The following is a 27,055-nucleotide window of genomic DNA, read 5'->3' as shown; positions in this document are numbered from 1 at the left end:
GGGAGTTATTTAAGATTTAGCACAATACAGTACTAAATGCAACTCAATATATTTTAAATAAATAGTTATGTGATCAGGGGGCTGTCAGAAAATGCTTAGATACGAGGTAATCACAGAGGTAAAAAGTATATTAATATAACTGTGTTGGTTGTGCAAAACTGGGGAATGGGTAATAAAGGGATTATCTATCTTTTAAACCCATAAAAATTATATTGTAGACTATCCCTTTAAATGGAATGGATAGAACATGACATTTTAAACAACTTTCCAATTTACTACTGTTATAAATGTTGCTTTGGTTCTCTTGGTATCCTTTATTTAAGAGGTGCGCTAAGGAGCGTACACGTGTCTCTAGCCATGTAGCAGCAGTGTTTGCAATGTTGTACATATTTGCAAACCCTTCTGCCATAGACTTCTAAAGACACATGCATGATCCTGAGCTCCTTTCAGCCTACCTAGCTCTACTCTTTACAAAGGAAATAAAGAGAACAAAGCAAATTTGATAATAGAAGAAAATTGGAAAGTTGTTTAAAATCACATGCTCTATTTGAATCATACAAGTTTAATTTTGACTTTACTGTCCCTTCAACAACAAAAAAGTGCTTCCAATAAACAATGAAAATAGCTGATTGTGATTCTGTCGACAACAGCTCATTAACATGCCAATAATTCTCAAATGATGGATTATGATCAACCCCATTGCAAGCAACAGTGCAGTCATAAAAGTTTAAACACATTTCAATCATTTCGTTTTCATTTTATGTCCCTTTAAGCACACTTCTGTTGCACTCTCTCTAAAAAATAAAAGATAAGGCCTGTGAGCTAATCAGCAACTAGCATATTTATGTACTCCTCAGTCAGCTCCACATCTTTATCTGGAGCGGTTCTCTTTATTGGAGCTCATGTTTAGGGCCCAATGCACTAAAGCTCTCTTATCTAAAAAAAAAAAAGTCTCAGCAGCATTGTGAAGACACCTCAAAAAAAAACATTAAAAAAAAATTTTTAAAAAAAATTTAGCTTGAAAGATACTTAAAGGGACACTCAAGCCAAAATAAACTTTTAGGATTCAGATAGAACATGCAGTTTTAAGACACTTTCCAGTTTACTTCTATTATCAAATTTGCACAGTCTTTTTGTATTCACACTTTCTGGGGAACAAGAAGAATCTTGTTCTCCAGAACAAGCTCACAGGGTATACGTATACTAGTCTGTGATTGGCTGATGTCTGTCACAGGGGGATGGAAAATGGGAGAAAAAATAAATTTGTCAGAAAAAGTGCTATTGAATTGTCTTTTTATTATGTACTTGTTAATGATGTAATTCTACTGCATTGAGTAGTCCTTTAACTAGGGATAGACCGATATATCCGAGCGGACGATTTTTAGGGCCAATATTTGGAATTTCAGAAATATCAGCCAGAAAATTACCGATGTGGTGGAGCAAATCAAAAGAAATTTAGCTCTGTGTACTTCAGGGAAACTATGTAGTTTTAAGTGACACACATCATCACACAAATCATCTATTGCTCATATAAGCTGGACATAGCATCTAATAATAAATAGCACTGATAAGAGTCCAAGCCCAGGTGTTCCTGGGAGCTCAGTTACTAACTACCATACCACCAATGGCAGGGCTGTAGATGGACTTGCATAAACAAACATATGATTTGTGAAATGGGAAATGTGATCCTTAAGTGGCACTTAAAGCTACATAGTTTCCATGAAGTACACAGAGCTAAATTACTTTTGATTTGCTCATTGGGGTCAGCAATACATAAAATCAATCTGCTTGCTAATTGCTGTCACAATTAGAACATTATTTGTTGCATTCTGATACATTTTACACATTTGCAAAACATTTCACTAAAGCTGCTATATTTGACGAGGGTATGGGACAAAGTCTTGGATGAAATGTGAACTATCATGTATACCCCCAATAATGGTTGTTTGCTAGTCCGCTGGGACCACATAGGGAGTGAAGGAGCCACATAGGGAGTGAAGGAGTTATTTTGGGAATATCCAGTTGCTGTATATTTGCAAGTGGCAGTCCAATTACAAGGACGGTTCATGTGGAAGTTTGCTCTAGTAACTTTTCATATGTAGATACTTATTTGTCTACTTGCCGGCTTAATATATTATATCTAGTGCTCTGGGTACCCCTGTTCTCTGGGTAATGAATGAATTGCATATGCTTATTTTTGGACCAATTAATGTGTGTTTTTTTTCTTTCTGTACACTTTTTTTGCACATGATTTAGAATAAATAACATTACCAGACATCCTTAGTAGTGTCTATTTTTTGGGGGGTGACGGTTCCTATATTTATATTTTATTATATTATATGGGGTTGCTGGATAAGGTTTACTTGTTGATATTTTTGTAGATGTGTGTGTGTGTGTGTGTGTGTATATATATATATATATATATTTTTTTTTTTTTTTATTATTATTTTTTTTTACTTCACTTTTAACCCTTATCTGTAAAGTGTACCAAGTGAGCGTGTTTTTAGATAAGTGGCAGCAATATATGAAAAATACAGAAGCCGTTTAACAGGAAATGCTGAAATGTTATGCTTTCTGCACTAAAATGGGAGTGTGAAGAAATTGTGTAGTATCTAGCTTTGCAGTAGTGACTTAAATTTAATTTTATATCAGTGTGCAGTTTAAAAGTGATTTATGCTATTTTTCTATGTTTTGGGAAGCAATTTAATCAGTCCATTTTCAAGCACTTTTACATTTTAAAGTTTAAAACTTTAATAAGCATGTTACGTTTATACCAGATTTGTGTTGATTTTTCAAAACTTTAAATGTACAGAATATCGGCCCCTGTTATCGGTTATCAGCCTGAAAGGCGGTCAATAATCGGTATCTGCCCTGAAAAATCGATATCATTAACTTACTATGCATTTTTCTAGATGTGATTTCTTTACATAGCGGCAAGTTTTTAATCATTTGGCAGTTAGTGAGGACTTATATTCATTTAACTCTTTCAGTCCTTATGTGTGCACAACAAGCTGTTGACAATTTAAGTTACAGCATTTATAAAGTCACAATTTATCATGCTGACATCTGGCTGTTGTCATTCAAATACAGTTGCCACCCAGCCGGTATTTCGGAATTTTTAAATTTTAGGTCAAAGTTGAATAAAATTGCAGTGGATAAAACAGTGGATAAAATTACTAGTAGCATTTGGAATGGAATCTCCAATACAATTTGTCTTTCTGAATGCTTTCTAAGTGATAATGTTATCCTGTAAGTTGTAGATGGTATATTTATCATCCAGGTTGTAGTGCCACGTTGCTATCTGTTGAATCATGAAATTTTATCTCAAGCTAGAGGAAACGTAATCCAAATCCCTGGCTACTGCTTGCTTCTCATACAGTCAGAACTGCTGATGTCACTTTGTATCACTAAACTTTGATCACAGCATTGGCACATGTGGAATTATGTCCGGCTACTTATCCAGACCCGGAGACTTTGCCAGGGCAAGATTTATGAAAGGCTCAGTACACACATAATTATCAAGTATAAAACTCACCACGACAAGCAGTTTAAAGGGACATTACACTTCTAATTCAGAGTGCTTTATTATAAGATATAGCAATTTTTGTTTTAGTAAGTTAACACATAACTATTTTATCCTATTTATGTGTAGTTTGTTAAAAACATTGATAAATGTATTTCAATGCAGTTAGCAAAAGGTATATAAGACAAACATGTATTTATTAATAGATAAACAGATAGAAAGGTAGAACAAATATGCACATAATTGGATTAATTCCTTTGCTGGTGATACATTTCATATGCCCGTCCTGAATCTAATTATAGTCTAATATCTTTTTGGTACTTATTCTGTGAGGTATCAATACACATTATACATTGTCTTTTTTTTTCAGCAGACCATTAGAAAATTACTTTGCAGAAATACTCAAATATGAGAAAATGCCCCCAAATGTGTCTGTTTGAATTATTTTTATAGCGTACATGGTAAGCAACAGTATAGGATTAAATAGACACTAACCAGAATGTTTCCTTCATGATTCAGATAGAGCACGAAATTTTAAAGGGACATTAAACATCTGAATATATTAATATAAATTGTTTAATTACATGTAGTAAAACAAGTTTGTAATATAGTTTCATTATTTTATTTTGTTCTCCTTTTATGTAATTTAACTCTGAATATTGTGGGCTTTACAATTCCTGTTAAACATGAAAGTGCAGACACAGCTTTAAACCACACAGTCATTGGTTGCACTCTCAAGTAAGCAATTTATAACCATTCCTAATTGGCCTCAGCAGAAAAGGGAACCTAAGTTACAATATGGCGGCGCAGACTGATTTATGGACATTATCTTTACCATAATTTTTTCAATTGTTAAATAATTAATATGATTAAAAAAAAACATGTACAGATTATTCTCAAGCTAATCTTTGCTCTGAATCCATCACTCAAGCAATGATTTATTTAGTGTTTAACATCCCTTTTAATAAATAGTTGCTCCCCACAAACATGAAGTCTTTTACGTTTGAGTTTCAGGTTGGAAATTATTACTTTCCCTGTATGCATATTTGAAGAGAGTTCTAAAATATCACATGTTTATATCAGAGGTTTTTTCCTTGATTATCCAGTGAGTTGAGGGATGTATGGAGTATTCTTTTTGATGTCCCCATGCTTAGCATGTGAAAAGATGTATTCCCAAATAACTGTTTCTGTAGCATGCTCAAGCTCTCTAATCCTGAACTAGTCTGGATCCTTTCTGTAAGAAATAATTGGTATATGTAAATAAATATATATATATATATATATATATATATATATATATATATATATATATATATATATATATAATACAATATACATAACTGGCATCTATTTAGTAATGCAAACATTTAAATGCCTTGCCAATTAAATCACAGCATTATTATTGTACAACAAAATTAATTTTGTTCACTGTCAAGATAATTTATTTCTTAATACTGCTTAATTATATGTGTTTATTGTTATTGTATATATGCAATACTGGTTAGTTGGATAAAATCCCACTGGCTGATGACCCCTCTTGGATGCAACAAAGGGATAACATTCACACCAATTTTACACCAGAGACAGCTAATTAATTAATGGAACACAAAACTCCCACTTTTCTAAAGGGTTTAAAGGGACAGTCTACCATAGAATTGTTATTGTTTTAAAAGGCCCACATGTACTTTCTGTGTTGAAAAGAGATTTAAAAAACATGTGATAAGAGGCAGCCCTCAAAGGCTTAGAAATTAGCATATGAGCCTACCTATGTTTAGTTTAAACTAAGAATACTAAGAGAAAAAAGCAAATTTGATGATAAAAGTAAATTGGAAAGTTGATTAAAATTACAAGTCCTATCTGAATAATGAAAGTTTAATTTATACTAGACTGTCCCATTAATGTAAAAGAGGCTTAAAGGGACATGCATTTCAAATTCTTTCATGATTATTCAGGTAGAGAATACAATTTTTTAAAAGTTTCCAATTTACTTCTATTATCAAATTTGCTTTGTTCTCTTGTTGATCTTTGTTGAAGAGATACATAAGTAGCATACACATGCCTGAAGCACTACATGACAGGAAATAGTGCTGATATCTAGTTCTCTTGCTAATGTATAAGATTGTTGCAAAACTGTTGCCATATAGTTCTGCCCACACGTGCACACTCATGAGCTCACACCCCTGCTTTTCAACAAAGGATGACAAGAAAACAAAGAACATGTGATAATAGAAGTAAATTGGAAAGTTGTTTAAAATTATATGCTCTTCCTGAATCATGAAAAAAGGGGTTTTATGTCCCTTTAAACAGTGCTCATTTGGAACAAACAAATATGTCAAAGCAAAGTAAACATAAAAAGACAGATTGTGTTAAAAAAAAAAAAAGCAAAAAAGCTTACTTGTTTTCTTGCAAAATTAGCACTTACAATTTATCACTGTAGCCCCTGTCCTCAGTGTGATAAGTGGAATTTTTTTAAACTTAAAGGGACATTAAACACTTGAGATGGTAATATAAAATGATAAATTGTATATATAAACAGCTCTGCAATATACTTTCATTATTTATTTTGTTCTCTTTGCCTGTAATTCCATTCTGAAATTGTGAGCTTTTCAGTTCCTGTTAGAAATGGAAGTGCAGAACTCTGTTAAATCCAGCACAATTATTGGCTGCACACTCTAGTGGCCTATTTATAACTGTCTCTAATTGGCCACAGCAGAGAAGGTAACACAAGTTACAACATGGCAGCTCCCAGTGTTTTATAGACACTAAAACTTTACACTTATTTTGTCACTTTTTAAACAACTAATGAAACTTTAAAAAATACAGCTACATGTTAGTCATGGACTAATATTTTCTTTGAATGTATCATTCTATCTAGCATGTATTTAGTGTTTAATGTCCCTTTAAGTTTCATTCTGCCAGTTCTGAGCATGAGCAAATCGGACTACCTGTTTATCTAGTCTATTGACTTAATAAACTATATCTTGAAGTCTAAAGACATCATGCTAGATAGGCTTCTTTTAGAGACCACAGCCTCCTTGTAGGGCTGTGCCAGGAGGTAATGGACACTGCACAAATGAAGATTAAAAGAATAAATAAAAGGTAAAATCCATTTAAATAGATGAATAATACATATTGCAATAAATTATATTAAATATAGGCCACTGCTTAGTGCTTTTTGTATTACAACAATGAAATAGACTGTTTAATCCCCGTCCAGACCATAGAACAAGCCACTGAGCTGTTGCTTATTTCTGGCAGATTACTTATTTTCCTGTAGGGGAAAGTCTCCCTAAGGGTGATGGGGGGGGGGGGGGAACCAGAGGTGGACCCCTTGCCTAATGTACTTAGAGGGATATGGCTGCACCTCACTGGCGGGGCCCCAAGCAAACAGTTGTCTGGGGTTGCCATTTCCCTTGTTCAGAGGAGAACTGCCTGGTATTTCAGGGCTTGACTGACCTTGTTAGGCAGGATCAGACTGATATACTTCAGGAAAGTTCTTCTCTGTGAAAACACAATTAGGCTAAATGCAGCTACTCCTAGGTGGTAACCAGACCATAGAACAAGCCTATAAGCTGTGTTTCATCTTCTCTTTCTGTATGTAATCCCAGTCCTGGACCTGAAATCTGAATCTATTAACTGGTTGTAACCCCCATTCATACTTTTCCCTGTCTTTGCAAATAAAATGATCCAGCCACTCCGAATTAAATTCTAGGTGTGGCTGGGGGCGGGCACTGTTGTGTGTGAGGGGGAGGGGCCTTTTTTGGCGCTTTTGCTACGCATCAAAAAATTCAGTCAGAAGTTTGTCTTCCCTGCATGATCCGGTTCATCTCTACAGAACTCAGGGGTCTTCAAAACTTATTTTGAGGGAGGTAATCACTCACAGCAGAGCTGTGAGATTGTAGTTGACTGTGATAAAAAACGTTTATTTCTGTATTTTTTTTCTGCTATCAGGGTTTGTTATCCTTTGCTAATGGGAGCAATCCTTTGCTAAAATTGTGTTTTTACAAAGATTTGATGCTATAACTTCTCAGTTTATTAATTTTCAACTGTCATAACTTTTTATGTGCTTCTTATAGGCACAGTACGTTTTCATATTATAGTAAATTACTTGAAAAGTATTTCCAAGTTGCTAGTTTATTTGCTAGTGTGTTAAACATGTCTGATTCAGAGGAAGATATCTGTGCTATATGTGCTAAAGCCAAAGTGGAGCCCAATAGAAATTTATGTACTAACTGCATTGATGCTACTTTAAATAAAAGTCAATCTGTACAAATTGAACATATTTCACCAAACAACGAGGGGAGAGTTATGCCGACTAACTCGCCTCACGTGTCAGTACCTGCATCTCCCGCTCGGGAGGTGCGTGATATTGTAGCGCCGAGTACATCTGGGCGGCCATTACAAATCACATTACAGGATATGGCTACTGTTATGACTGAAGTTTTGGCTAAATTACCAGAACTAAGAGGTAAGCGTGATCACTCTGGCGTGAGAACAGAGTGCGCTGATAATATTAGGGCCATGTCAGACACTGCGTCACAATTTGCAGAACATGAGGACGGAGAGCTTAATTCTGCGGGTGACGGTTCTGATCCAAACAAACTGGATTCAGACATTTCAAATTTTAAATTTAAGCTGGAAAACCTCCTTGTATTACTAGGGGAGGTGTTAGCGGCTCTGAATGATTGTAACACAGTTGCAATACCAGAGAAAATGTGTAGGTTGGATAAATATTTTGCGGTACCGTCGAATACTGACGTTTTTCCTATACCTAAGAGACTTACTGAAATTGTTACTAAGGAGTGGGATAGACCCGGTGTGCCGTTCTCACCCCCTCCTATATTTAGAAAGATGTTTCCAATAGACGCCACCACACGGGACTTATGGCAAACGGTCCCTAAGGTGGAGGGAGCAGTTTCTACTTTAGCTAAGCGTACCACTATCCCGGTGGAGGATAGCTGTGCCTTTTCAGATCCAATGGATAAAAAGTTAGAGGGTTACCTTAAGAAAATGTTTGTTCAACAAGGTTTTATATTGCAACCTCTTGCATGCATTGCGCCTGTCACGGCTGCAGCAGCATTTTGGTTTGAGTCTCTGGAAGAGACACTTGAATCAGCTCCTTTAGATGAGATTACACACAAGCTTAAAGCCCTTAAGTTAGCTAACTCATTTATTTCGGATGCCGTAGTACATTTAACTAAACTTACGGCTAAGAATTCCGGATTCGCCATTCAGGCGCGCAGAGCACTGTGGCTAAAATCCTGGTCAGCTGACGTTACTTCTAAATCTAAATTGCTTAATATACCTTTCCAAGATCAGACCTTATTCGGGCCCGGGTTGAAAGAAATTATCGCTGACATTACAGGAGGTAAAGGCCATGCCCTGCCTCAAGACAGAGCCAAACCTAAGGCTAGACAGTCTAATTTTCGTTCCTTTCGTAATTTCAAAGCAGGAGCAGCATCAACTTCCTCTGCACCAAAACAGGAAGGAGCTGTTGCTCGCTACAGACAAGGCTGGAGACCTAACCAGTCCTGGAACAAGGGCAAGCAGGCCAGGAAACCTGCTGCTGCCCCTAAGACAGCATGAATTGAGGGCCCCCGATCCGGGAACGGATCTAGTGGGGGGCAGACTTTCTCTCTTCGCCCAGGCTTGGGCAAGAGATGTCCAGGATCCCTGGGCGTTAGAGATCATATCTCAGGGATACCTTCTGGACTTCAAATCCTCTCCCTCAAAAGGGAGATTTCATCTGTCAAGGTTGTCAACAAACCAAATAAAGAAAGAGGCGTTTCTACGCTGTGTACAAGATCTTTTACTAATGGGAGTGATCCATCCGGTTCCGCGGTCGGAACAAGGACAAGGGTTTTACTCAAATCTGTTTGTGGTTCCCAAAAAAGAGGGAGCTTTCAGGCCAATTCTGGATTTAAAAATCCTAAACAAATTCCTAAGAGTTCCATCTTTCAAGATGGAAACTATTCGGACAATCTTACCCATGATCCAAAAGGGTCAGTACATGACCACAGTGGATTTAAAGGATGCTTACCTTCACATACCGATTCACAAAGATCATTACCGGTATCTAAGGTTTGCCTTCCTAGACAGGCATTACCAGTTTGTAGCTCTTCCATTCGGATTGGCTACGGCTCCAAGAATCTTCACGAAGGTTCTGGGTGCTCTTCTGGCGGTACCAAGACCGCGAGGAATTTCGGTAGCTCCGTACCTAGACGACATTCTGATACAAGCTTCAAGCTTTCAAACTGCCAAGTCTCATACAGAGTTAGTACTGGCATTTCTAAGGTCGCATGGATGGAAGGTGAACAAAAAGAAGAGTTCTCTCTTTCCACTCACAAGAGTTCCCTTCTTGGGGACTCTTATAGATTCTGTAGAAATGAAGATTTACCTGACAGAAGACAGGTTAACAAAGCTTCAAAATGCATGCCGTGTCCTTCATTCCATTCAACACCCGTCAGTAGCTCAATGCATGGAGGTGATCGGCTTAATGGTAGCGGCAATGGACATAGTACCCTTTGCACGCCTACATCTCAGACCGCTGCAATTGTGCATGCTAAGTCAGTGGAATGGGGATTACTCAGACTTGTCCCCTACTCTGAATCTGGATCAAGAGACCAGAAATGCTCTTCTATGGTGGCTTTCTCGGCCACATCTGTCCAGGGGGATGCCATTCAGCAGGCCAGACTGGACAATTGTAACAACAGACGCCAGCCTACTAGGTTGGGGCGCTGTCTGGGATTCTCTGAAGGCTCAGGGACAATGGAATCAGGAGGAGAGTCTCCTGCCAATAAACATTCTGGAATTGAGAGCAGTTCTCAATGCCCTTCTGGCTTGGCCCCAGTTAACAACTCGGGGGTTCATCAGGTTTCAGTCGGACAACATCACGACTGTAGCTTACATCAACCATCAGGGAGGGACAAGAAGCTCCCTAGCAATGATGGAAGTATCAAAGATAATTCGCTGGGCAGAGTCTCACTCTTGCCACCTGTCAGCAATCCACATCCCGGGAGTGGAGAACTGGGAGGCGGATTTCCTAAGTCGTCAGACTTTTCATCCGGGGGAGTGGGAACTTCATGCGGAGGTCTTTGCCCAAATACTTCGACGTTGGGGCAAACCAGAGATAGATCTCATGGCGTCTCGACAGAACGCCAAGCTTCCTCGTTACGGGTCCAGATCCAGGGATCCGGGAGCGGTTCTGATAGATGCTTTGACAGCACCTTGGACCTTCGGGATGGCTTATGTGTTTCCACCCTTCCCGATGCTTCCTCGATTGATTGCCAGAATCAAACAGGAGAGAGCATCAGTGATTCTAATAGCGCCTGCATGGCCACGCAGGACTTGGTATGCAGATCTAGTGGACATGTCATCCTGTCCACCTTGGTCTCTACCTCTGAAACAGGACCTTCTGATCCAGGGTCCCTTCAAACATCAAAATCTAATTTCTCTGAAGCTGACTGCTTGGAAATTGAACGCTTGATCTTATCAAAACGTGGTTTTTCTGAGTCAGTTATTGATACCTTAATACAGGCTAGGAAGCCTGTTACCAGAAAGATTTACCATAAGATATGGCGCAAATACTTATATTGGTGCGAATCCAAGAGTTACTCATGGAGTAAGGTTAGGATTCCTAGGATATTGTCTTTTCTACAAGAAGGTTTAGAAAAGGGTTTATCCGCTAGTTCCTTAAAGGGACAGATTTCAGCTCTGTCCATTCTTTTACACAAACGTCTGTCAGAAGTTCCGGACGTTCAAGCTTTTTGTCAGGCTTTAGCTAGGATCAAGCCTGTGTTTAAAACTGTTGCTCCACCATGGAGTTTGAACTTAGTTCTTAATGTTTTACAGGGTGTTCCGTTTGAACCCCTTCATTCCATTGATATCAAGCTGTTATCTTGGAAAGTTCTGTTTTTAATGGCGATTTCCTCGGCTCGAAGAGTCTCTGAGTTATCTGCCTTACATTGTGATTCTCCTTATCTGATTTTTCATTCAGACAAGGTAGTTCTGCGTACTAAACCTGGGTTCCTACCTAAGGTGGTCACTAACAGGAATATCAATCAAGAGATTGTTGTTCCATCTTTGTGTCCTAATCCTTCTTCGAAGAAGGAACGTCTGCTACACAATCTAGATGTAGTCCGTGCCCTGAAATTTTATCTACAGGCAACTAAGGATTTTCGACAAACGTCTTCCCTGTTTGTCGTTTATTCTGGTCAGAGGAGAGGTCAAAAAGCTTCGGCTACCTCTCTCTCTTTTTGGCTTCGTAGCATAATACGGTTAGCCTATGAGACTGCTGGACAGCAGCCTCCTGAAAGAATTACAGCACATTCTACTAGAGCTGTGGCTTCCACTTGGGCCTTTAAGAATGAGGCTTCTGTTGAACAGATTTGCAAGGCTGCAACTTGGTCTTCTCTTCATACTTTTTCCAAATTTTACAAATTTGACACTTTTGCTTCTTCTGAGGCTGTTTTTGGGAGAAAGGTTCTTCAGGCAGTGGTTCCTTCCGTATAAAGAGCCTGCCTGTCCCTCCCGTCATCCATGTACTTTAGCTTTGGTATTGGTATCCCAGAAGTAATGATGACCCGTGGACTGACCACACTTAACAGGAGAAAACAAAATTTATGCTTACCTGATAAATTCCTTTCTCCTGTAGTGTGGTCAGTCCACGGCCCGCCCTGTTTTTTATGGCAGGTCTAAAAAATTTTTTAAATTATACTCCAGTCACCACTGCACCCTTTGGCTTCTCCTTTCTCGTTGGTTCTTGGTCGAATGACTGGGTGTGACGTAGAGGGGAGGAGCTATGTAGCAGCTCTGCTGGGTGAATCCTCTTGCACTTCCTGTTGGGGAGGAGTTAATATCCCAGAAGTAATGATGACCCGTGGACTGACCACACTACAGGAGAAAGGAATTTATCAGGTAAGCATAAATTTTGTTTTTTATTTATTTTTGTATAATTTTGTAATACTAAATAATGGAGGAAAAACCAACCAGCCACTACTTAAAGGGACACTGAAGTCAAAATTAAACTTTCATGATTCATATAGAACATGCAATTTTAAACAACTTTCCAATTTACTTCCATTAACAAAATGTGCAGTCTTTTTATATTTACACATTTTGAGTCACCAGCTCCTACTGAGCATGTGTAAGAATTTACAAAATATTCATATATACATTTGTGATTGCCTAATACATGTCACATGATGCAGAAGGTGTGGAAATAGAGTTAACTTTGAAATTTGTCAGAAAAAAAAATCTACTAATTTTTATCATGCATGTGTTTATTACAAATCGACTTTATTTACTGGTCCTTTAATTTAGTATAATTAGAATTTTTTGGTGGGAGGGGGTTGTTGATTAATTTTGGGCTTGTTTGAACCTTTTTCCTATTCTCTGATGTGTTTTGTTTGATGCTTCAGGTATCTTGCAAGAAATCAGCCGGAAGTGTCCGTTCCTGGCCGCTCATAGGTACGATGCTGCCTTTGACCAATTAGGTAAGCTTGTTCTGTGTTTGGGGAATAGCTTTATAAAAATGCAAGAAGCATAGATATTCTCTTACACTATGGTTTTTGGTGGTATTTAATGTATAACCTATTTTAAAAGTTGAATATTTCCTGGCCTTTTCCCAGTATTGTTTTTTTATTTATTATTATTATTAATATGGTTTACTTTTTGTATACCATACCTGGTCATACTGAAATTCTAATTAAAGGGCCATAATACCCAAATGTTAAAACACTTGAAAGTGGTGCAGTATAGCTGTAAAACGCTGACTAGATAATATCACCTGAACATCTCTATGTAAAAAAGAAAGATATATTTTACCTCAAAAGTTCCTCAGTAGCCACATCCCATTGTAAAGGACTTCTAAGCAGCAAATCAGTATGTCTGTTCCGGGACAGCAGAAGGAGCGAGCTTTCGTGCACACTCATCTTATTTCCCTATTCAGTGTAAGGAAGTTTACTATGAAATCTCATGAGATCACAGTAAAAGAGTTCATGACCTCAGCAGTGCTGATGCTGATTGGCTGCTGTTCATTTCTTCATTTTTTATTTTTTTCCTGCAGCAGCTGAGTATAATTTTTTACACAGAACTTACTTTTTTACATAGAGATGCTCAGGTGATATTTTCCTGTCGGCTTTTTACAGTTATACTACATCAGTTTCAAGAGATTTAGAATATGAGTATAATGTCCTTTAAAAAAAAAAAACACAATAATGGGCATTTACAAAAGTTCAAAGTGACATTTTCTTCATATTTTTGACTTTGTCTAATCTAAAAGAGCACATTTCTTATTGAATTTGTTATGTTTAAACTAACTTATGTTTCTTTATTTCAATATTTTTTTGCCATACTTTTACCTCTCCACCAGTAAAGCAGAGCCAGGTGTCCTTATCTTCCAATGAAAATCAGTAGATAGTATAAAACCAATATTGCAATATTACTTTAAATTTAAAGGAACAGTCTACGTACGTACTAATTACTCATTCCCCAGTTTTGCATAACCAACAGTTATATTAAAACAATTGTTACCCCTGTGATTACCTTGTATATAAGCCTCTGCAGACTGGACCCTTATCTCAGTTCTTTTGACAGATTTACATTTTAGCCAATCAGTGCTGACTCATAAATAACTCCACAGGAGTGAGCATGATGTTACCTATAAGACACACATTACCTAGCACTGTCTAGCTTTGAAAAACTGTCAAAATGCACAGAGATAAGAGTCAGCCTTCTGGGGCTTAGAAATTGGAATATGAGTCTACCTAAGTTTAGCTTTCAACAAAGAATACCAAAAGAACAAAGCAAATTTAATGTTAAAAGTTAATTGGAAAGTTGTTTTAAATTGCATGCCCTATCTGAATCATGGAAGTTTAATTTTGACTAGACTGTCAATTTAAGTGTAAACCGCTTTTACACAAAAAAAAAATAGTGTGTAAATATTGCTCTTTCATATATGCATGATTTTTACTATAATGTGCTTAAAAATACAAGATGCTTCATTTTGTTTCATAAAAGTAATATGTTTGCCTTTTGGCTGAATGAGCACAAATTCCCTCTTGTGGAAAAACCTTCCTAGAAAAGTGGCAGCTGTTATAGCGACAAAGAGGGGGAGGCTTCATATTATAGGGACATTAAAGTCAAACAAAGCAAATTTGATGATAAAAGTAAATTGGGAAGTTGTTTAAAATTACATGCCCTACCTGAATCATGAAAGTTTAATTTGAGCATCAAATTTGCTTTGTTCTCTTGGTATTCTTAGTTGAAAGCTAAACCTAGGTAGGCTCATATGCTAATTTCTAAGCCCTTGAATACCGCCTCCGACCTGAATGCAATTCACAGTTTTTCACAGATAGAGGGTGTTAGTTCATGTGTGCCATATATATAACATTGTGCTGACGCCCGTGAAGTTATCTGAAATTCAAGATAAGGAGGCAATCTGCAGATGCTTAGATACAAGGTAATCACAGTTAAAAAGTATATTTCTATAACCGTGTTGGTTATGCAAAGCTGGGGGGTGGTAAATAAAGGGATTATCTATATTTTTATACAATAACATTTTTGGTATTTACTGTCCCTTTAATGGTCATGAATTTTGAATGAGATGTCCAAGAAGCTGTATATGTGTGATGTGTTATTACATAATGCATCTGTTAGTTTACTGTGGAAATATTGTGACTCATATAGCTATGTAGGAACTTTATAGCATAGGGGAACATTTTAGATATGATAGTATCTTGAAACACTTGGGAAAAAAAGGTTCTGTGATTATGATATGTTATTTAGCACACCTACACAGTTAGATTTTCATGTTGTTTTTGGATAAAACGCCAACCCACCTGGAATCATGCCTTTACACTCTGCTACTGTTGGCCCCTGAATATAGACTGGTCTCAGAGGTTTAAGACTGTTAAAAAATAGAAGGAAAAAAAAATTGTTGCACATCAAATGTTAACTTAAAAACTTTATGGAAAAAGTATAAAGTGCGTATTAAATCTGCATTGTTGTGTAGCAATGTTTAATTGGGCATATTGCATTAAATTTGTATATCTTAAAACACACAAACATTTGGCCTTAGACCGGCAAATGCCGTAAACCCTAAACATTTAAATGCATTTGTTCAGTACTTTTTGTATATTTAGATGTGAACAAAATTTTTAGCCAAAACTATAGCTCTGTACCAATCTTCATGACATTTTCCAAGCAAACATAAAAAGATAAAAATGACCCAGTAAGATCGGTTGATCTTACTGGGTCAAATCAAACAAGATAGTAATAAATAAAATAAAAATAATGTGCCTTTAAAGTGAAAGTCAACCATAGCGCTTTTGAAACGCTAGGGTTGACTGTTGAAACAAATAAAGTGCACTTTCATTCATGAAGTATAAGATACTTTATGCAGAAAGTGCCTTTATTCGTTTCAACCGATCACCGTTCTTAGCTGCTATGGCAGCCCAGGGCCAAAAATTTTTTTGCTAAGAGGTGACATTTTCACTTTTTTAGCCAATAGCCATGCAGTAAATCCGGTTTGGCGCATATGGGAGCCGGATTTACTGCACGGCTGTTTGCTAAGAGGTGAAAACGTCACCTCTTAGCAAAATATGTTTTTGCCGTGGGCTGCTGTAGCAGCTAAGAACGGCTAACGTTTGAAACAAATAAGGCACTTTCTGCATATCTTATACTTCATGAATGAAAGTGCCCTTTACTTGTTTCAACAGTCAACCCTAGTGTTTCAAAAACGCTATGGTTGACTTTCACTTTAAGGGGGAATTTACAGATTGAATTCCCCCTAAAGGCACTTTATTTTAATAGCAATGTAACTGAGACTGAAATGTATTTTAAGGGGCATTTATATCCAGTTTTTATTCTGTCATGATTCAGATAGAGCATGCAATTTTAAACAACTTTCCATTTTACTTGTATTATGTAATTTGTTTAGTTCTCTTGGCATCCCTTGTTGAAAAGCATACCTAGGTAGGCTCAGGAGCTATTGATTAGTGGCTGCACATTTATGACTGATGTTATTGGCTCACCCATGTGCATTGCTATTTCTTCAACAAGAAGCTGTACAAAGGAGGGCTTCTAAAATGGTACATGGTCTAAAATATAAAACGTACAAAGAAAGACTCTATGATCTAAATATGTATAGCTTAGAGGATAGAAGGGAAAGAGGTGACATGATAGAAACCTTCAAATATATAAAGGGACTTAACACTCAAATAGAAGTTTATTCCATGAATCCACCACCCTTTCTGTAAAAAAAAGTAGAAGCTGAAAGCATTTTTCACAAAAAAATAAATGCCAAAACAAGGGGTCACAATCTAAAGTTAGAGGGTAGCAGATTCAGGAGAAAATTGAGAAAGCATTTTTTTTACAGAAAGGGTGGTGGATTCATGGAATAAACTTCCATTTGAGTTTGTAAACACAAAGACTGTAAAGGAATTTAAAAATGCCTGGGACATGCATAAGGTTATCCTAAGGAAAAAGTAACGTGTAATATGGGTAGACTTGATGGGCCTTTTTGGTTCTTATCTACCGTCAAATTCTATGTTTCTAACAAAGGAGACCAAGAGAATGAAGCACATTGGGTCATATAAATAAATTGGAAAGTTGTTTAAAACCTGAATTATGAAAGAAAAAGTTTAGGTTTCATGTCCTTTTAACTTACAAAGAAACTACATTTTTTCTGTTATGTATAAATGTTAGTTAAAGGGATATGAAACTCAAAATTTATTTCCCTATTCAGATAGAGCACAATTTTAAATAACTTTCTAATTTGCTTCGTTCTCTTGGTATCCCATATTAAGGGAGCTAGCTGAACACATCAAATGATACAATGAATGAAGGCATATATATGTAGCCACCAATCCACAGTTCCTTAGGCTACCTAGATACCTAGGCTACCTAGATATGCTTTTCAACACATACCACCAAGAGAATGAGATGAATCAGATAACAAAAGTAAATTGGAAATTTTAAAATTGCATGCTCTAGCTGAATCAAGAAACGCAAATGTTGCATTGTTTCATTGTTGTAAAAATAATTGCAATATGTGGTCTGAACAGGAAGGCAAAGTAGCAGCTTTTCCTTTGCAGTGTTGCTAGGAGACATCTGCTATAGCTGTAGTCCATTTACGGCTCATGCTCAGTAGAGGGCCATGGTTATTTGTTTTACAGTATTTTCACCAGCATGGTGTCTGTTTTTGTTTATCTTCTTGTGAGATTCCTTATCTTATTTTCATCTAGTGCTCTTTCAAATGTATAATATTCTTGCAAAACTGCTGCCATGTAGTGCTGCAGACGTGCACATTCCTAACCTTCCCTGCTTTTTAATAAAGGATACAAATAAAACAAAGACAATTTAGATAATAGAAGTAAATTGGAAAATATACTTTTATCAAATTTGGTTCACTCTCATATTATTCTTTGTTCAAGGGATGTCTAGGCAGGAAAACGTGCTGCCATCTAGTGTTCTTGCAAATGTATAATATTCTTGCAAAACTGCTGCCATTTGGTGCTCTAAACATGTGCACATTCATAACCTTACGTCCTGCTTTCCAACAAAGGATTAAATAGCGACATCTCTATTTTTGCAGATGATACTAAGTTAAGTAAGGTCATTAGGTCAGCGCAGGATGAACTTTCGTTACAAAGGGACCTGCAAAAATTAGAAGTATGGGCAGGTAAATGGAAAATGAGATTTAATACGGGAAAATGCAAGGTTCTACATTTTGGAAGTAAAAATAAGCAGGCAACATATTATTTAAATGCGACAAGACTTAGCCAAACACAGGAGGAAAGGGATTTGGGGGTAGTAATAAATAACAAGCTAAAGATGGGTGCACAATGCAGGGCAGCAGCTTCAAAGGCTAATAAGATACTAGCATGTATTAAAATAGGCATTGACTCAAGGGAGGAAAGCATCATTCTGTCACTATATAAAGCCCTGGTAAGACCTCACCTTGAGTATGGAGTGCAGTTCTGGGGACCAATCGCAAAAAAAAAATATTGCAGAGCTAGAAAAAGTTCAGAGAAGGGCCACAAAGCTAATAAAGGGATTGGAGAATTTAAACTGGGTCAAGATGGTGACATGATTACTTTTTATAAATATATTCAAGGCCCATATACAGAGATGGCAGAAGCTCTGTTTATTCCAAGAAAATTGTTTGTGACAAGAGGTCACAATTTAAGGTTGGAGGAAAGGAGATTTAATCTCCTGCAACGGAAACGTTTTTTCACTGTAAGAGCAATAAAATTGTGGAACTAATTACCAAAGGAGGTAGTGAATGCCAATACCCTAGATACATTTAAAAATTATTTGGATACATTTATGTCTATAAACAAAATTCATGGATATGATTGCTAGTATTAGTATTAAATGGGTCACCTTTTAGTGGGATTATTTAATAACTGGAGCTTTTTGTATATATTTTAGATTTGTATAGGTTGAACTCAATGGACTTCGTTCTTTTTTCAACCTCATCTACTATGTTACAAAGAAAACAGACAATTAGGTAATAGAAGAAATTGGAAAGTTGTTTAAAATTGTATGCCCTATCTGAAAGAAAAAAAATTGGGTTTTTATGTCCCTTTTAACCAAGAACATAGAGCTTTTACTTGGAAATAGACACTGAATTTTTACATCTTTATCACACAATTCAAATATTACTCCTTTTTTGGAAACAATAGGCCAAGTAGATTTTGTTTTGGTCATTTGTATTGTATTCAACAAGTTGTATTGAATGCAAATTGCCTTAAAATAACATTAATATGCATTTTTTTTTTACATATTTAAAAGTGTTGTGAGATGGAATATAGGAGATCAAAAACAGGAAGACTCTGGTTCTGATTATCTAAAGCTCTCCACTTGTTTGAGATTATTGGGTCTATTTATCAAAGGCTTTGCAAGTCTTTTCAACCCCCTACGACTGCATGTTCTCACAGGGGTTATTAGACCGCTGCTTTTCTAACCTTTCGCCACCTCTAAGGACGGACCGGGGAGATTGACAGCCCCTGCGCGTGCGTGATTGGCTGTATGCGGGCAGGGGGCGTGATTGCACGTGATCGCAAAATAGCGCTCGTGTGCAATGCTGAATTCCCCCAGCGGAATTTAGCCCGTCGGAGGCGAGCTGCTGCGGACAGGGGCGCATATGTACGCCCCTGTCCGCCGCACATTCATAAATCGACCCCTATCTAGCAAGTCTTGTCAGTATTATGAGGCCCCTTTCAAGAATATCATGAAGATAAATGAACGGCTTGAGAGCTGTTTGTCTCGCTATGCTGGGATCTGGGTGTGAAATGAACACACACATATATTTCAATATAATGCTCAAAAAAGCCCCCAAATATTTTGTCTGTTTTTTCTACATGCTGGCAAATGTATAATCATTAGACTCTCTCTGTTAAACACAATGAAACTTAGTGTTTCATAAACTGCAAAAATAGACCACCCACCAGCTATTTCTATTCTGACATTTCAACATACATTTCTGTAGGACATCATTGACATGACAGAAAAGAGACTGGTGTGGCCTGTGTGTGAGCGCACAAGCACAGATAACACTTTACAAGTTGTCCTGCAGGCGCTGAATGAGCAGATTTTTGTATAAGGATCAGTACTCAAGTTGTGCAACATATTTCCAGTGTGTGACTCATTTCTTCAAGGGGATTGAGGGAATTTTTAAATCTAATTAATTTATTTTTTTCTGATAAAGTGTGTGGTACTAATTTATCTAATTTTAAACTGGAATACAGTAAACCTGCATATGTGCTATTGTTTAACTGCCTGGAGAATCACTGTACTGGCATGAAGGAAGCAAAGCAAATAACACAAACAAAATAGATTTTTCCTTTGTCACGTTACGGATTTAAAGGGACAGTACAGTTAAAATGAAATTTAAATTGACTGGATAGAATATGACATTTAAAACAACATTCCAATTTACTTCAATTATAAATTTTGATTAGTTCTCTTGGTTTTCTTTGTTAAAGGAATAGTCTAGTCAAAATTAAACGTTCATGGTTCAGATAGGAGTAAATTAGAAAGTTGCTTAAATTTGCATGCTTTATTACCAATTTGTCTTCGTTCTCTTGGTATCTTTATTTGAATGTAAAGCTTAGGAGCCAGCCCATTTTTGGTTCAGCACCTGGATAGTGCATGCTGATTGGTGGCTACATTTAGACACCAATTAGAAAGTGCTACCCAGGTGATGAACCAAAAATGGTCCGGCTCCTATACTTACTTTCTTGCTTTTTCTAATAAAGATACCAAGAGAATGAAGACAAATTGATAATAGGAGTAAATTAGAAAGTTGATTAAAATTGCATGCTCTGTCTGAATCATTAAAGTTTAATTTTGACTAGACTATTCATTTAAAGACTATTTCTATGTGAGCTCAGGAGCATGCACATGTATATAGCCATCTGGCAGGAGTGTTTGAAACATTGTTTATTGCAGTGTTATACATTGTTGCAAATAAAACAAATAAAACACATGCACACTCCTTAGCTCCTATGAGCCTACCTAGGTTTATACTTCAACAAAGGATGACAAGAGAACAAAGCAAAATTTGATTATAAAAGTAAATTGGAAAGTTGTTTTAAATTGCATGTTCTACCTGAATCATGATTGTTTAATTTTGTTTTTACTGTCCCTTTTAATTAACGTTTACAGAGACTTCAAGGTATTAAGAAAAAACATGTTCTAGAGTGGGGCCGGGCAATATGAGAAAACATTTTGGCCATGAAATATTGCGATTTTATTCACGATTTTTTAAAAATAACTGTTAAACTTACATTTTTCAATAAAATATGCATTAAACTGTACAGAATCTTAAAGTACATATTTCTCATTGTTCAATACACACTGAGAGCATTTAAATACAAACAAAACTAGTTTAAATAAAATTAGCTGTAGGTACTTCTTGGTATTTAAAGAAAAGCTATAATGTACTCCTTTTATTTATTGTATGTGTACACTTAAAAAAATGTAACTAAAAAAAGCAAAATCAGATAAAGCTTAACATATATATATATATATATATATATATTTAATATACACATACAGTACATATATATATATATATATATATATATATATATACACACACATACATATATATATATATATATATATATATATATATAATCACATACAGTTACACACACACACACACATATATATATATATATATATATATATATATATATATATATATATAATTTTCTTCTTTTTTTAAACATTTTATCTTGACTGATAATGAGCCCTGCTACTGTCCAGAAATCCAATACAGGCATATAGCAGTGGGGGTTGGGGGATGCTCCTTTCAGAAATGCTGTGCCTTGCTGATATCAAATAAATTGTAGATGCAGTTAACCCAGCAGCTAGCTTGCAGAGGGGACTGCAGTTTTAGCCTTTTTGGCAACCGTGGGGTTAATTGCATTTGCTATGTATTTGAGCCGTGTCTCAGAGAGCAGGATATTGTGTGGGAGGTTCCATAATGATTACATACCCTAAGTTTCAGACTGGAGGCATCCCTAGGGGGAAATATAAGTAAGTGGCTTTCCCTCCTCTTCACTTTCCTGCATGGGCTCTGCTTTTAGACATAGATTGATCGGCTGCTTACTGAGATCACAAACAGAACACATTTGTAGAAAGTAAAACAGCCATTTTACAAATATGTGCTAAAAGCAACCACTAGATGGAGCTGGTTTGCAAGAAATGACATGCAAATCAATGCAGTACAGCCACATCTGAGTATTTTTTTTTAGCAGAAAAAAATCACATGCTCCCGTGATTTGAAATCACGGCAATTTAAAATCGCGATTAATTGCATCATGCGATTAATCGTGCAGCCCCATTCTAGAGGTTTATATAGATGAAGCTTACAGCAAATATTAGTAAAACCTTGTGGCTATTTCTATGGAAATAAAAAGACCACATGTGAACAAACTGTGCCACGCAAATACGTTGTTGCTGGGGGAAAAAATAACAAGACAGTGCATGCGTCTTTGGCATCACTGTTAAGTAGTGATGTCCCGAACTGTTCGCCCGCGAACGGTTCACAGCGAACATAGCTTGTTCGCGATTGTGGGCGAACACATGGCGATGTTCGATCCGCCCCTATGTGTCATCATTGTGGAAACTTTGACCCTTTATGTCACAGCCGCCTGACACATTAGAGCCAATCAACATCAGACACTCCCTCAGAGACACTCCCAGCTACTCGGAATCCGCCATTTTAGACTCATAACGACCTTGCTTTTTTAATGAGAGGACGTGTTGTGTTTTTGCTCCTGACATTAATAGTAAAAACATAGCTAGGCTAGTGTATTTACAGTCCAGAAGGACTCCACTCATCTCTGCTGCAAGCACAGCACCCCAAAAAGCCCTTTTTAGGGCTATATTTCGTGCCGTTTTTTTTTTGTTTGTTTGTTTTTTATTAGCATTTGCCTGGCTTTCAGCTGTGTGTTTAAGGCTCACAGCATATGCTGTGACTACTGCCACCACTGATATCTCCCTAACAACATTAGTTTAAATTTAACTAACCCAAAAATATAATTATTTTTCTAGTGTAATTTTTTTTCATTTTCTATCAGGCCAGTGTCACACAGCATATACTCTGGTTCATTGCTCTGTGCCAGCCAGCAGCCAGCAGTGTTAATATCCGTTTATAACATTATTTTTAATTTAAAAAAAAAAACACAAAAAAATATTTTTCTAGTGTAATCTAATTACATTTACTATCATGCCTGTGTCTGTCAGGCTCACTCAGCATTAATATACCTCTTTTTTTTTCAGTCTTTTGGTTAATTGGTCTGTGCCAGGCAGCCACCCAGCACTCATATCTATTTTTCTTTCACCTTAATTTTAATATAAAAAAAAAAAAAAGTTTAAATTTGTTTGCTAGTGTAATCAAATCTAAGTTTCTATCCGGCCTGTGTGTTTTGCTGACATAGAGAGCCTACTGTGTTTACTTGCTGCCCTCCCTAGTCTATGAGCCACGACTCATATGTGTTTAACCTTTTTTTAATTCCCCCCCCCCAAAAAATAATTTCAATCATTTTTCTAGTGTAATCTAATAGTATTTTCTATCAGGCGTGTGTGTATCCGACATACATAGCCTACTGTTTTTAATAGCTGCCCTTCCAAGGCTATCAGCCACGACTCCATTGTACTCCTATGCCCAGCTCCCTGCTCTTGTTTTTGTTGAGGGTCCTGGAGCCTCTGCTGAAAAGGCCTATGGATAATAAAGTGTACTGGGTGTCTGTTCAATTTTTTTTTTTTATTTCCCGGTTGCAAGTAATTATCTCAGTGTTTCTAAAATCAATGCCTTTCCTGTAATCTATAATTCAAAAAGATTGACATATGTCCTCTTTCATGCTGTTGTTTCAGTTGCGGCTCCGGGACCCTCGTATTAACAAGGCCTGAAGATAAATAAGTGTAACCGGTGTCTAATGAATGTTTTTTTCTATTACACGGGTCATATAAATGATCTGTGGGTTTCTAAAATCAATGCCTTTCCTGTAATCTTTTATTCAAAAGTATGACATATCTCCTCTTTCATGCTGTTGTTTCGGTTGAGGCTCCGTGACCATCGTATTAAAAAGGCCTGAGCATAAATAAGTGTCACGGGTGTGTAATCAATTTTTTTTTCTAATTTCACGGTTGCAAATAATGATCTGTGGATTTCTAAAATCAATGCCTTTCCTGTAATCTTTTATTCAAAAGGATGACATATCTCCTCTTTCATGCTGTTGTTTCGGTTGAGGCTCCGGGACCCTCGTATTAAAAAGGCCTGAGCATAAATAAGTGTCACGGCTGTGTAATCAATTTTTTTTTTCAAATTTCACGGTTGCAAATAATGATCTGTGGCTTTCTAAAATCAATGCCTTTCCTGTAATCTTTTATTCAAAAGGATGACATATCTCCTCTTTCATGCTGTTGTTTCGGTTGAGGCTCCGGGACCCTCGTATTAAAAAGGCCTGAGCATAAATAAGTGTCACGGCTGTGTAATCAATTTTTTTTTCTACATTCACGGTTGCAAATAATGATCTGTGGGTTTCTAAAATCAATGCCTTTCCAGTAATCTTTTATTCAAAAGGATGACATATCTCCTCTTTCATGCTGTTGTTTCGGTTGAGGCTCCAGGACCCTCGTATTAAAAAGGCCTGAGCATAAATAAGTGTGACGGATGTGTAATCGATTTTTTTTTCTAAATTCACGGTTGCAAATAATGATCTGTGGCTTTCTAAAATCAATGCCTTTCCTGTAATCTTTTAATCAAAAGGATGACATATCTCCTCTTTCATGCTGTTTCGGTTGAGGCTCCGGGACCCTCGTATTAAAAAGGCCTGAGCATAAATAAGTGTCACGGCTGTGTAATCAATTTTTTTTTCTAAATTCACGGTTGCAAATAATGATCTGTGGGTTTCTAAAATCAATGCCTTTACTGTAATCTTTTATTCAAAAGGATGACAGTACTACCAAAATACAGCCAATGAAGGGCCTTAGGAAGACTGAGCCAAGGTTGGATTGTAGTATTTGGTTAGGCTAATCATGATGGCCATGTAGACCACCACCACCGAGAGTCCTGGAAGTAACAGGGATGATGAGATGAAAGAGCTAAGAATAGTAGAACTTGAAACAACAGAGTTAGCCATGGGTGTTAGTGCAAAACCGCTTGGCTTTTTTTTGGCTTTGGGTGCGGCTATTCATGCAGGCCATATAGAGCTGACAACATTCGGTGTCGTATCAGCTATTAAACTAATAAGAACAGTACTACCAAAATACAGCCAATGAAGGGCCTTAGGAAGACTGGGCCAAGGTTGGATTGTAGTATTTGGTTAGGCTAATCATGATGGCCATGTAGACCACCACCACCGAGAGTCCTGGAAGTAACAGGGATGATGAGATGAAAGAGCTAAGAATAGTAGAACTTGAAACAACAGAGTTAGCCATGGGTGTTAGTGCAAAACCGCTTGGCTTTTTTTTGGCTTTGGGTGCGGCTATTCATGCAGGCCATATAGAGCTGACAACATTCAGTGTCGTATCAGCTATTAAACTAATAAGAACAGTACTACCAAAATACAGCCAATGAAGGGCCTTAGGAAGACTGAGCCAAGGTTGGATTGTAGTATTTGGTTAGGCTAATCATGATGGCCATGTAGACCACCACCACCGAGAGTCCTGGAAGTAACAGGGATAATGAGATGAAAGAGCTAAGAATAGTAGAACTTGAAACAACAGAGTTAGCCATGGGTGTTAGTGCAAAACCGCTTGGCTTTTTTTTGGCTTTGGGTGCGGCTATTCATGCAGGCCATATAGAGCTGACAACATTCGGTGTCGTATCAGCTATTAAACTAATAAGAACAGTACTACCAAAATACAGCCAATGAAGGGCCTTAGGAAGACTGGGCCAAGGTTGGATTGTAGTATTTGGTTAGGCTAATCATGATGGCCATGTAGACCACCACCACCGAGAGTCCTGGAAGTAACAGGGATGATGAGATGAAAGTGCTAAGAATAGTACTACTTGAAACAACAGAGTTAGCCATGGGTGTTAATCCAAGACCGCTTGGATTTATTTTTGTATTGGGTGCAGCTAATCATGCAGGCCATATAGAGCTGACAACATTCGGTGTTGTATCAGCTATAAAAATAATAAGAACTGTACTATCAAAATACAGACAATGAAGGGCCTATGAAGACTGAGCAAAGGTTGGATTGTAGTATTTTGTTCGGCTAATCATGATGGCCATGTAGACCGCCCGTAACAGGGATGAAAGTGCTAAGAATAGTACTAATTGAAACAACAGAGTTAGCCATGGGTGTTAGTCTAAGAACACTCGGCTTTTTTTTGGGTTTGGGTGCAGCTAATCATGAAGGACAGATAGACCTGCCACCATTTGGTGTTGTAACAGGTATGAAAATGCAAAGAACAGTACTACATAACACAACCTACTTACCATGGGTCCCAGAACATATGTTTGGTTGTTATATTTTGTAAGGGTAATCATGCAGGCCATATAGACCTCCACCGATAGGGTGAGTATGAGTAACAGCTATTAAAATGCGAAGGACATTACTAATTAACACAACATAGTTACCATGGGTCGCAGACCAAGAGCAGATGTCTTATTATTATATTTTGTATGGGTAATCATCCAGGCCGTATAGACCTCACCAAATAGGGGGAGTTACAGAGATTAAAGTGCTAAGAATGGTAGTACTTAAAACACAACCTCGTTAAAATAGGTAGCAGACCACATGTCTTATTATTATAATTTTTCAGGGCAATCTGGCAGGCCATATAGAACTCCCACGATAGTGGGGGGGGGGGGGGAACAGGGATTAAAGTGCTAAGAAAAGTACTAATTGACACAAGCTAGTTGGGTCCAAGAACGCATGTTTGATTATTAGAATTTATTTGGGTAATTATATATCTAACAAATATATCTATTTCTCTTCTATCGATTCTATCTAACTATCAATCTATGTATATCTATCTATCCTATCTATCACTATCAATCT

The 27,055-nt window shown here is 37.1% G+C and overlaps 2 protein-coding genes across 5 annotated transcripts in view; one reads left to right on the top strand and one right to left on the bottom strand.

Annotated features, from left to right (window-relative positions):
* The window catches only part of PIGC (phosphatidylinositol glycan anchor biosynthesis class C), a 212,078-nt gene that overhangs the window by 38,210 nt on the left and 146,813 nt on the right, over nucleotides 1-27,055 (top strand). For 3 of the 4 annotated variants that reach the window (XM_053693234.1, XM_053693232.1, XM_053693230.1), the window contains exon 2: nucleotides 12,943-13,017. The gene's annotated coding sequence lies outside the window, so the exon portion shown is untranslated. The remainder of the gene's footprint in view (nucleotides 1-12,942; nucleotides 13,018-27,055) is intronic. The other variant, XM_053693231.1, reaches the window with a different exon arrangement.
* The window catches only part of LOC128640725 (uncharacterized), a 131,577-nt gene continuing 108,069 nt past the window's right edge, over nucleotides 3,548-27,055 (bottom strand). Inside the window, exons 6-7 of the mRNA XM_053693154.1 lie at nucleotides 15,364-15,431; nucleotides 3,548-4,757 (exon numbers count right to left, since the gene is read on the bottom strand). Coding sequence (XP_053549129.1) covers nucleotides 4,603-4,757; nucleotides 15,364-15,431 — 223 coding nt within the window. The 3' untranslated portion in view covers nucleotides 3,548-4,602. The remainder of the gene's footprint in view (nucleotides 4,758-15,363; nucleotides 15,432-27,055) is intronic.

The sequence above is a fragment of the Bombina bombina genome, chromosome 10, assembly GCF_027579735.1.
Source record: "Bombina bombina isolate aBomBom1 chromosome 10, aBomBom1.pri, whole genome shotgun sequence".
Taxonomy (NCBI): Eukaryota; Metazoa; Chordata; class Amphibia; order Anura; family Bombinatoridae; genus Bombina; species Bombina bombina.
Note: the sequence above shows the minus strand (reverse complement) of the source record. Positions and strands in the feature narration are given on the sequence as shown.